Source organism: Pieris brassicae, chromosome 8 (genome assembly GCF_905147105.1).
Source record: "Pieris brassicae chromosome 8, ilPieBrab1.1, whole genome shotgun sequence".
Classification (NCBI taxonomy): Eukaryota; Metazoa; Arthropoda; class Insecta; order Lepidoptera; family Pieridae; genus Pieris; species Pieris brassicae.
The window spans coordinates 13,968,785-13,982,230 of NC_059672.1; the positions used below are offsets into that span (position 1 = coordinate 13,968,785).

General features: G+C 31.8%; 1 protein-coding gene and 1 non-coding gene across 16 annotated transcripts in view; both read right to left on the reverse strand.

The window, feature by feature from the left end:
• Window positions 1-11,345, reverse strand: part of LOC123713643 (cytospin-A-like) — a 34,229-nt gene extending 22,884 nt beyond the window's left edge. For 4 of the 15 annotated variants that reach the window (XR_006754223.1, XM_045667416.1, XM_045667402.1 and 1 more), the window contains exons 1-4: window positions 3,470-3,542; window positions 3,152-3,207; window positions 2,679-2,851; window positions 2,109-2,442 (exon numbers count right to left, since the gene is read on the reverse strand). Coding sequence is in view for 7 of the 15 variants with exons in the window: in XM_045667416.1 (XP_045523372.1) it covers window positions 2,109-2,442; window positions 2,679-2,851; window positions 3,152-3,207; window positions 3,470-3,514 (608 nt within the window). In the remaining 8 variants the exon portion in view is untranslated. The other 11 variants (XM_045667415.1, XM_045667413.1, XM_045667410.1 and 8 more) reach the window with 8 other exon arrangements.
• Trnac-gca lies at window positions 2,871-2,942 on the reverse strand. Its single transcript has one exon. It is a non-coding gene; the product is annotated as a tRNA-Cys (tRNA).
• Window positions 11,346-13,446: the final 2,101 nt, after the last annotated feature.

Sequence of the window (13,446 nt, forward strand, 5' to 3'; positions counted from 1 at the left end):
TCCCTCGACAAAAGGAGTCCACTACGAAGAACAAAGAAATAAGAGTATATGATAAATAAGTAATAAAGTTTTCTTGCATGTGTACTCAGTACATATATAGTCTAACTCCATTTCCTTAGCTAAGCCTTCGTACTGTATGTTTTATTCGATCAATAACAATCTGATTCCAGCCTGTTTCACAATGCTGTCTGGAGACTTAAGAGTTCCTATCGCGCTATTGCATTGTAATCCGTTTGATCCAATTACACGTAGGCTTCTTTAATTTTTCCTACTATTTTATTAGGTGATTAAAAATCAGGCTATCGACTCGACCTTAAACACGAAAAATATTTTTAATTGAAATTAGTAGTTTCTCAAATTAACGCTATTAAAAACTCTTAAAAAATATAAAATTTGAATTCACGTATAAATTATCTGTACTAAGGCAGTTTTTCTCAAATATTTAATTAAATAATACTTTGATTGTATGGTGCGCAGTTTTAACTGTTATGTAATCTTAAACAAGTTAAGTTAGACGAACAAAAGACTTCTCTAATATTAAGAAAATTGGGTGTAATGAATAGGGTATTACAAATAAATAATACAATAACAGTAACGTTTTACAAAGAGACGTTTTCCTACAAGATAAAAAATAATAATAATAGGCGCGTCTCAAACCGTAAATAATAATTTAAGAGTCCCTCATGATAGTTGTCGAACGTCCATTAATCTGTGTCATGTCTCAAGGATGTCTCAAACTAAACTATGCTTGGTATTTTTTGTGCCATTTTCAAGCGGTACTGTGATAAACATTACCTACTATTTAAATCTAAATTTTCATTTCTTCAACATACAATTCGCAGGTAACCAACAGGTAGGTACTAGGTAGGTACACTATAATCTATATTCATCGTACACGTGTAAATGGAGTATAAAGTATCAACATACCGTAGAGTATGATACCTAATATTTATATCACTACTACTGTTGCATATTTACTTTTTTTGTAATCACTAGAGCCAGCCCTAAGAGAAATGATAGTACAGTGAACCTAAAAGAAATCTTTACTTTAAGACATTCAATAATGTCTCTGACCTAGACAACAGATTTAGAACAAGTCTAAGAAAAAAAATACTCGGTTTATGACACGCTTACTATGTCCTTGAAATGCCTCAATACATCATTGATTATCTAATATTTGGTTGGTTATCTTTAAAGATATCCCTTTATGGATTTGAAATATAGCAATTAATAAGTATAATATTCTTTCTAGTTTAACACTTTAAGTTTACAAAGTAAATGGTCAATATAAATATATAAAGAATATACAGTAATGGAATCACTTTCACAACAAAATATCAGCTGCTTCGGAATCAAACGCTAACAAGAAAGCGAACGAAGAACGGAGCATAATTTATTTGTAACACATCTGGGTTACACTTGTGAAGTCACTTCGTGTACCGACATCCAACAATACCGAATACAACAAACACAAAACTAATCACACAACACACACCATACTTAAAAAGTTCGTTTAAAAAATAAAAGTTCGTTTAAAAACACCGGCCCGACCGGACACGTCCGCGACCAACCGAAGTAAGCAAACTTGATAGTTGTTCGCTTGAACCCGTCGTGCATTTCTCTTTAGATAATGCAACCGAATTCAAAACCCTACTATAGTTTTGATAACGTCGACTTCACGGTACCAATTTAACATTGCTGCCTTATAACTATTAGAAAAACATTCCGACCGTAAGTAAGAGATGGCTATACCTAAGTATGTATAATTCTGCGTGTGGAAAAGAGAGAAAGAATTGAATAGGATTGTAAAAAACCGCGTCACGTGTGTGAACTATGAATCAAGTTAGTATTAAGTGACAACAATCCTATGCTAACTTAAATTGGACCTTATGTCTTATATAGAGCATTTATAATGTAATGTTAATTAAAACTGACGTCCAATACGGCGGGAAATATAAAATTATAGTTTCATAATATTAAAAATCAAGATCAAGGTGACCCCGGTTGATAAAGTAAATATACTATCTATAGATTAGTATCATAATCCGTAGCACAATTGTATATAAACTTACTATAAAATCAAAATAGATATCGAGAAGTCAACTTACCTCAAAGGTGATTTTCTCTCCTTTGTGACATTAGCGTTGATCCAAACGCTGTTATTGTTTACATATTTCGTCCTTGACAGTTGAGTTTTTTCTTGATACTTCGGCTTCAAAGATGGCGGCAAAATGCTGTCAGGAACTTTTGGCGCCGGTTTTTGCGGTGTTTTTTTAATTATTTTCAAAACAACGTTTGTGGACTTGTCGGGGGTTTTCGGGGTCGGTTCAGGAGTTACTGGTTTGTGCCGTAGAGGTCTTGTTGGGTCTAAAGTGTTGTCAGGTTTTAGTACTAACTGAGGTCTTTCACCGCTTCGCCTCTTCAGTTTTGTATCGATGAGAGCTTAGAATTAAAAAAAATAAGTATAATGAAAAATTTAAGATATTTATTCAAAAGGCATCATATGTGAAAAAAACACAGTATATATTATGTACAAAATGGGTAAATCTACTACTTTGTATCTTTGTTTTATTTTTTACCTTTTAGTTCAAGACATTGGTGAGACCTAATGAACAAAACAAGTTAAACTTCAAACAAGTTATAATAAAAATGGATTCTTAAATAAAATTAATATTCACCTGTCCTAGGGCGATTTCTAGTAACAGGTTTGGTCTCCGCGCTGCCTATCTTGCTAGTTTCTTCAACCGTGTACGAAGATGCAGCAGGCACTGCCTTGCTGCGTGAACTAAATGTCGCTTTGAAGAAATTAGCTGCTAAACCTCTTCGAGTCGCCTGTGGAATTTGCGGTTGCCTAGAAAAAAAAAATATATAGGGGACACCCGGGTTTGAACCGGGGACCTCTCGATCTGCAGTCGAATGCTCTACCACTGAGCTATATCCCCGATGCACTACATTATGAAAATAATATTCATAATCTAGTACAGCGTCTTGTATACACGAGTAGTAGTATGTTATTGTAGTTTCATCAAATTTAACTAGATGGCGCTGGTAACAAATAAATTATATATAACGTTAGATTTTGTATACTTTAAGAACCGCACAGAATCATGTAATGACATTCGTATTTAAATAAAAGATTATAAATACTTACTGGAATTTTATATTATTTGGCACCACAGGCGCCCTTTGCTGCATAACCTCTTCGATCTGAAAATGTAGAACATTATTTGAGCACTAAACAGTTTTAAAAGTTAGGTGTAAAAGAAAATAAGAAAGTTTACGATTCTTAGAACCTACACTATCACAATTCATGTCACCGGTTTAAGAACAATCTACTTGGTTCGATGCATCGTACGAAACTGCAAAAATTAATCCATAATTTTTGTTATCTTATCTGAAACTTATCGATTACCTTATTAATTTAATAAAATATTTATTATTATGTTTTTATATTAAATAATATTTTTACCACAACAAACTTGTACTCTCGAGTTCGTCTTACTCCTGTCCACATATTGATTTTATTTCTATTAAGTTAACCTCAATACTGTTTGTAAATACTAATGTTTACCAGATTAACGAAAATCTTGACGATAATTGGCAATTTTTTTACAAATTCCCTTTTTGCCGCCAGACATAACATGTCAATCAATCAACTTAATATGTCAAAAATTAAAGACTAATAATAGTTGAAAGTAGTGTCTGTGGAAGATCGGAAGAATATATTCTATAAAATTTATGTAATATATGTAATGCCAGTGGGTAAAGAGGACAGACAAAAGCAAAAACACAAACAAAAATTAATTTTTATTCAGCTAAATTAGCCGCTAAACCTCAAATTCAGAGACGAGACTTAGTGTAATAACAAACATAGGACATTTTGATATCTTCTCTAAGATTGGTATGCTCAGAAGGGTGAATTGATGTTGATGTCTCTGGAGTACAACTCTATAAAGCGAAAATTTATAAATCACCACCATTTATTACCATTCATAATTTTTCCAGTATGGATCGAAGTTAATTGCTTTATACCTATTATGGTTGTGACCATAATAGACAAATTAAAATAACCGATCATTAGTACATTTGTTTGTATATTTGGAGTTTCATTTTGATTTACCTAGCCCATAACTAACTTTTATATAAAAAAAATCGAATCCACACACGGAAAATACTGGGAATAATTAGAGGAGGTTTTTGTTGTAAGGTGTCAAGGTGGTCAAAGTTACAACATAAAGTAAATAAAAGGAATTTAATTATCAAACATTATGGATCCTGGATTTTAATGTATGATACTCGCGTCTTTAATTCTCAAGAGATCAGAAAATGTAGAATAACACGCTTCACATATATTTAAATTCCAATTTGAAGTATACGTATAATGATAATCAAATCGCGTCATTCTACGAATCACACTAACCACCCCACCTACACGGCACACCACCAATACAAGTACGTTGAACCCTGAAGTAATACCATAACATTTCCATATAAATGTTATTTGCAAGAAAAACTAAAAAGTAATCACAAAATTATATTTGTTTACACTTATACCTACCTCGATACTTAGACGCATGGTAAGTTTCGTAAAATTTATAATTCAAGTAAAAGTACCCGCCCTGTATATATTGCTAAAGTAGGGACAAATGGTATATTTTGGCCAGACATTAGACAGTTGTTCTCAACCGATTCAAAACTTTTCTCTACAGCGCAAAATCTGACCAAGCTTCAAGTTGAGATTAAAATTCGAAATGCAGTTGAAGTCAGCTTATAGTAGCTTTCACAAGCTCGACGTTACTGTTATAGGAAATAGAACATAAAAATATAACTTCCAACAAATCCGTATAAAAACTTTATAATGGCGAATGTGAATTTTTTTGTTACGCTTTCGTGACTTTACTTTTCAATTTAAAGCGAACTCTCCCCAGCGTATAAAGTACTGTTTACTTTTACAAACCCTATTCCTTCATTTACGTTACGTCAACATATGGTATATCATGTACGTTCAACTAATAATATATACAAAGAAATGTAGAGATAGACAACTAGAATTGTCAACCGTCCGTAAAATTTGCGTCTTGTACCTTATTCATAAAGGGGACTAGAGGCACAACTAGGTTGTTTCGTCCTTATCACTCTCCTGTCTCATTATAAATCAAATGCGACAAAACAGTGCTAAGCTATTTTAAACCACAATACTAAAACATAGTTACTGCGAAATAAAAGAGTTTTTTTAATTAGCTTATTTATGAATGAAAGCAAGTTATCTTTAGTACCTACTCGCATCCGGTTTAAGTAAAAACGTTAGATAGGAAATGGGGCTAATTTCAAAGTGAGAATTCTTTAAAATATAAACTGAATTCGTTTGGAATTTATTTGATAACGTGTTATTCTGTCTAGTATCGAGTTAGGACAAAGTTGCGTGTCGAGGTTTCATTAATATCTGAACTAAATTTGTACTAATACGTAACAAACTAAGAACCTCAACTCTTCTCTAAATGTTGTTAATTATATGGTCTTTTTAACAAAAAATCTGTAATTTAAAAAAATATATACTTTTGGATTATAAATTCACTTTTCCCAACAGCCGTTACTAAATTAAAGTTTAGAACGAAACGTTTAACTTGAAACTTTTGTTGAACTAAACTAACAAAGGTTATGTGAAAATATTAAAACCTAATTTTTATAAAATGCACACACACACACACATTAAGCTCCTCTGTAGTTATTTATGAATTTGATTATCGCGAGCATTGATGTTTAAAGTTAAGAAAAATACCGGAGTAACAGAAATGCACTGTACACAAAAGTGCTAAGAAATACTTCTCTATGATTTAGCTCGGAGCGGATCTAATATTTGCCAATAACTTAACTAAAACATGCAACAGTCAAATGCATAATTTATATTAATATCAGATCATAAATATATTTGAGTATGACATAGGTATCGGCCGCGATCTTGCATCCCACGCAGGCTTTTAGCATTCATTTATTACTACAAGTTTTCATTAATAATTCTAACTAGTATCTCGGCGTCTTAGAATTATCTATCCGGGATAACCAGCTCCGTCATTTTAATGTTTGTTTCTTAATAAACAGCGATATTCACTAAATATGTATAATAATTATTAAATAATGATTTAAGATATAAAAGTTGATTGTATTCCACGCGTAAGTAAAAATAAAATACTATACCTGCGAAGCGTAGTAGTCACCATAGCATGACATATTTTTGCTTAATTCTCTAAAGAAATTAGTTAATTTTACATGACCTTAAATAAACAAAAATATTACTTCTTTGTATTCATAAAAAAATAGGTAATTTGCACTATTTCTTCTGTGAACGTAAAGAGATTGACACTTAAATGTGTTGCAGTCGAATTCACACAACATCACAAGCAATAAGAACAGAGGTATTATTACAATTTCAATGCGCATAAATAAAGCTTTACATGTGATATTTCCCTCTTTGTATACTAAAGAAATTAAGTATTAAGTTTCGGTTATCGCCTTTGTCACGATCATTTCCGTATTCAAGATAATAAATGCGACATTTTATAAAAGTAATAAGATAACAGCCGCATCTGTAAGTTCAACATAGACTGAACATAGAATTCATGCCATTGAACGAGATTAATTACTGTGTCAATTAAGTTAATTTATACCAAATAAATCTATAAATACATGAATATTAACACATAATACTAAGTTTTTGATTGGAAAACTTTATACTAGACAATTAATTTAAAAAATAAATACAAAAACTATTGTCTATATTTATATAAAAACGAAAGTAGCGAACAGACAGAGAAGAGAGAGATAGGAAGACCAGACAGGCAATGGAGAACTACCGAGGCCAGCAAGCAAAGCAGCGGTAGTGCACTGGACACACTGTATATTGTAATAGACTTCTTATTATATATTGATGGTCACCTTTCTGATTCATGAATTTCATATTTCTAAACCAAGTAACATGAGAAGTTAAACTTGACTCAAAACTCGTTGACGAGCGTTGCATTACATGTATCATACAAAGGTATCGAGTTCTCATGTATAAAACCTAATATTCCAGTAACCATTATTCTAAGAAAATATGTTCGTGTTAGATTTTTCCTAATTTTATGAACATTATTGTATTTTTAATTCAAAAAAAAATATTACAGTCATTCGAGGCTATTGTGTATTAGTAAAAGGACTGATTCGTGGAGCCTACATTCTACAACTAGAGATTCTAACTCCATTTTCGTATAAACTGGATCATGCTAATTAGCTAGGTACTTCCTCCTATCTAAATAAAAGATATATAAATAAAACCTATATAATATACTAGTAAGTCTTTAGGAAAAGTTTCATTTATAAACCCTCAAAATTCTTGCGTTTTAGTTATCTAATGCTCGCCTTGAACAATTTTCAGGGTTCTGAACAACTGATAAGGTGATAAGACGTAAGCGTGTGTAATAACCTGAAAAACTAACCTTGATAGGAATCCAATTTTAGCTCACTAAATACCTTACTTTAACTATAACTACTAACTACACGATAACTATAATATACACAAAAGCACAAGTTTTTTTTTATATATAGACGAAAATTTAACTTTGAAACAATCCTAAATATATCCTCGCCTGTCTTATCAGCTTGACTAACGTTTGATAAGTGGTAGGTAAAATATCTATTAACTATCGAAATCTTTTTTTTTTGTGACGTGAATTATTCAGCCGTGTGTCTTTTCGCGCGCTTCCCTTGTCACTGCTCACTTTTGCGAGGGAATGCCATACGTTGCGACAAGTGGGCGTGATAAGGTTTTTATTTCGGTTGTAAAAAGAGATAATTATTTTTATTCTTGACTTTAATATATGTTGAATAAAATACATAATTTTAATAATATGTAGTCAACTGAAGTGTTAACTCGAGCTTTGTAATAGATAAATGTAGAGATTCATACGCACAAGTATAACAAGCTATTCAAAGAGGGAATGCTGCCAGTATCTTCGGAACCTTACCTCAAGGGACTCCTTTTAATAATATATTTAAGTTATTATATTTTAAGGATAGTTATTGTATTTTTATATTAATTTATGTTAGTTGTAGGATTACTTTATAAACGAATTATATCATATTTATATCCATAAATTAACAATTAACTTAATTATCCACAAGATCCACTAAATTTAAACGCTGTATTTTTTGAAGATTTAATTAAATATAAAATACAAAGTATATAAAACCATTTTAGGGTTTGTATTAAACCTACTTACTTAAATTATTTACACCTGTAAAGTGCAAAGTACGGGTAAAGTTGCAGACAATTTGAACATTTACAAAGTAAATAAAATAGTAACTGCTTAGTTTGACGCTGTAAAGTCTTCTTGAATGTTAGTATTTAGAAAGCACAGAATCGAATTAAGCAACAAAAGCCGAAGTTGTCAGGATAACAAAGCGTTTGCGCAACGCCGCCCACAGACGCCTTGGCACCTCTGTTCATTACAACTGTCACTAACCCTGCACCGACCTTGCTGGTTCATCCATTTATGATAGTTACATGGAAAGGTAGAAACGATTCATCAGATTCATTTTTTATTCATTATTTATAGTCTATGAACAAGTGGGGCTCGGTAATTCTTTCGAGGCGAACGGATGCATTGCACAAAACTGTAATTACGTCTCGTCTCGTTCTATGCAATTTACTAGATTGCATGAGACAACACCTCGTATGTAGCATTAATACATTCAAGTTTATTTTTTTCTATATAACAAGGTTGTCTTCTACGTTCATCTATTTTATTTATTCTGGTTAAAGTCAAAATCATTTATTCATAACACAACGTCAAAACAGAAATACATACTACATGCTTCTATATTTACATTTACCTGGCAGTAAATTCACAAATAAAGGGTGGAACGGAAGAGAACTGGCAATAAACTCTCCGCCACTCTTCTTAATCTTTGTTTTACACAATGTTTTTAAGGAACTGCAACCTTCTTAAGTAATTAATAATAATGAAAAAAATTAAAAACAAATATTTGTCTTCTATCAGCAGAAGCCATGGTGAAATACCATGGAGTACGCACTTACATTCTCGTGGGATAAACACGCAAATACATAACTAAAAATTCTAAAATTAAAAATATTCTTATAACGTATGTAGCCTAGAGTATCAGTACTCCTTTAGAGTACAGAGTTTACCAATATATAAAGTATACATACGTTTAGACGATATTATAATAGGCATATCAGTGGTAACGCTTATGTATGATAATGTATTAAATCAATATAATGTGTAGGAAGAGATTATCTAAACATAAACAAATATAAAACCAACACTTTATACGAATATTAAAAGTTCGTTTATATTTTGTTTTTTTTTTCGAAAGCTCTCGTTCAACGATGCGGCCTAAATACTTCAAACATCAGATTGTAGTAATTACGAAATAAATCTTGACAATACTTTTATTTTCGTAGCGAATTGTTGTATGTAAAAGCTAGCACAATTTTTAGATTTATGGTCTTTAAAATAATCAACGAAAATGTTGCATTCCGTAATACAGCCACTGATGTCACGTGGTTAGACTAGTCATTGAATAAATCAAATAATATTCAAGACGTGGGTGGTTATCAAATATTGAAGACAGGTACCGCTTCGAATTGGAACCAAGGAGGACAACAAGTCGAGCAAACAGTCAGCACTCAGTATACCATTATAGTATGATCAATAGTGAGATATAAAACTTATTTATTTGTGATTAAAATAACTTTTACAAAGCTCGTGTAGTCCAAAGACAAATTTGTTAAATTATTTACCATGTAAAATCCGAACGACATTTCTATTTTTACAAGAAAGCAGGAAAAGGAACGCTTTAATTTTAAATTTAGAACTCTAATGCTCTACTCGGGATGCATTGTATAGGTGGATATTATACTATTTTCATTTTATTTAAGTGTAGGTATTTAATAATACTATAAATTTATTCATCGGCTCACATTAAAACATATAGTGAGAAAAAGTAGATACATTTAAGTCTATATGTATGAAATTAAATGAATTCCTCTACGGGTAATGAAGATATTTATTTTTATTTATATTACTTTAATTATTGCCTTTTCGTATAGTATGTCTGTTCTCAGTTCGTCCTCACCGCTTCAATACATAAGACCTTAAGTATTAAGGTTAATAGTAAACAGAAAGCAAGTGCGATTAAAACACAAATGTATGGAAAGGCGTTGCGTCGGCGTTTCGGGTCAGACATTGGCCTAATTAGGGTCCTGTTTAGCTAACGATTTATATTGAAATTGGTACTTTATTACCGCTCATTGTATTGGTGGGATGTTTTACACAGAAACGAAAACTTTGATTACCGAAACAATTATTGTTAGACTACGTTGCTGTTACGTATGCTTCATGCTGTTGGTGCGTTACATGACAATAATAAAACATAGAATACAGAAATATACTTACTTTAGATAAATTAAATAGAATTCAGAAAACAAAACATATCCTGAATAGCCATTATTATATTAATTAGTTACTTTGATTTCAATATTAAATTACTCATTAAACCAACTTATGTAGTCGTCACGTTAATGTATCCATTAAAATAATTTTAGTCTATATAAGATAAAAGAGTTATAATGTATAGCCAAGCACATAATGGTGGAATGTGTATAATAGTGATATAATCCAGAATTAAGAGATTCATATACGTATATGCCGATTCAAAAATGACATATACTTCAGCATCTTCCACATAGTGGTTCGCGGCAAATTTGCCTTTAAAAATGTTGTTATGGAACGATGGAAGTCGAGGAAATACGGATGGAATTTCATATTTCTCAACGTCCGACGATAAAATTCAGCACCGAGCACTCTCCATGGTAAATGCGGTAGAAGATGCAGAGACACGCAACGACAAGGAATTAAGCGCGGAAAGTGATTGACCGTCAACGATCCGAATGAATGCATTGGTGCAGAACTTGTAGGGATTATACCATATAAACTCTATTCTAAAAAAACAGACAGATTTCAGTTAATTAAATGAAATGAAATCTAACATATACTTATAAACGTGTAAATTAATACGCGTAAAGTGAATTCTGATGAATTATTTATAACCGTTGAACACGGCCAAACAATGAGAAGTGAGAGAAGAGAATCAACAATGTTTTACTCTACTAACTATAGTAATGATACAAAATACGTACCCATTATAATCCACATATTTCCAGTCACAATAACACACTTGTCTCTTTTCACGTTCACTATAAACTGTTACGTCAATATTCCGTCACAATTCACGTATTGAAGTGGTTTTGAGTTTAAAATTGTAGAGGAAAATTTAATAAATTCCTATGATACAAAACAAGCTGTTAATTTGATAAGCGAACATGAATAGGTCAAATTATTATAAATAGAATTACGATTACTTTTTAATAAAATTGTTATGAAAGAAATATTGCAGTTAACTGCAAACTAACCGCTGTAACTTTACTGCCGCACTGCTAAGTTTTTTAAGATTGGGGAGTCACCCAATCTTATATTATTATTTTAAGATTCATACAAATTTAAAATATTCATATTATACGGATTTTAATCTCAATTTAGCTGTTCATTGTTATTAATATTTTTTATTATCATACTACCTACTACATGAATACTTTACCGAACTAAAACTCTAACTTTTCAAAATAACAGTCCACAGTTACACTAAAACGAATGAAAGCGAGACTCCCTAATAAATTATGAGCTCCAACAATGGAAAAGCTAAGCGAAAAACAACTACATCGCGAAACTTTCACAAGATTGCCTACAGTTGCTTACCACTACAAAATAAACTACCGTTGCTAAACGGAGCATGATTTTTTTTACTTTTTTAGAAAACTGTTAGTTCGTCGAATAAAAGGTCGCATTACTCGTGAAAGGTATATTTCAAGAACTAAGAGCGCATGAAATAAGAAGTGTCCAATCGGCAAGCAATCTTAATATTTATAAATGTTTCTAATTGTTAATTTATTTACAATTAAATACAATACAAAACACATTTATAATAAGTGTCAGTTTAGTTTTAAACAGCTCCTTGTTCTAACATTTAATTGCCTGCCTGGTTCTTTCAGACAACGGATGGTACTACAACTGTTATAAGTGTCCTTTTAAAAATGACAAGTGTCCCGTGAGTCCAGGTGAGCTCTAACAATAGCAAAAAGCACAATAACGCATTGTTCAGTATTCTAGTTAAATCTTAGAAACGTCTATTATTTCTTAGATCTTTGTATGGTCTTGTGTAGGGTTTCTTTGCGTCACAGATAGCGGAATATTAAATCGACTTTGATAGTGATTAAGTCGAGGGTAAGTTGCTCTAATCTGTTATGTAATACAAAACATTGTTTTGAATACCAATCTTTGCTGGTTATAACACTACGCCTTTAAATAAAAAAAATATATTAATTTAAATAATATTTGTTATATAGAAATATCTGTAATGGATTATCTAATATAAAACTATTATTTTAAAATAGTATTTATTCTATTTCAGGTGTTTTGATTTAAAATAAAATGATTGATCGTTACAATAACAACTTATAAAATTGTATCAAATTTAAATAATAATTATAAATAAAGAAAAGTCCAACAAACCTAGCTAGTTAACATTATGAATTATGATGGACAGTAGATAATGAACAAATTGTTGGATATACGTTACAATAGCAAATAAAAAAACTGGTAGAGCCTGTTTCGTAACATGGAGAATGGTTTCTTGTGGACATGTTTAATAATAAAATATATTTAGGATCCGGCCATACATTAATGGTATGATAAAATATTATATTTAGATCTCGTCCTGGATTAAAATAGTTAATGCAGTTGCTTTACTTTCAGTGCAACATTTATCTCAAAATGATTTCTTTGGAAATATTGTGTATTTTTAGCGACTAGAACATCATGATGTAAACAAAACCCCTGTACAATATTTTATTGTTGCCCGTTGCACTGCGGTGCAGGCCGATCGATAACCGAACGCACGCACGGACAAAAAATTTTTTCGCGCGTAATTACATGTCAAAACACCGTTTATAGTTTACAATTAAAACACCAAAACCACTGTTGCAATCCTAATTTCTATCACTTTTTAAATACATAGTAATTTTAAATAGACGTGTCACATACTACGATTGTGGCGTAACTGAGCGACCGGGCGGCAAGGCGCACTCAAACTATAACCTAGCAAGTTGGAATAGGAGGGTGGGCGCCCGGCATTTGTTCGAGACAGATGCTAGCCGCGACGGGACGGGTTGGCCATTCATGCCGGTAGGGGATCGCACCGTGACGCAGCTTCCGCATTCATCCCGCCCCTCAACCGTAAACACTGCACACAACTATAATTATCTAATGTTACGCGCAGTAGAGTTTGGGAATTTGTAACACTGTGAAATTTCCCCGATATGTTTAAATG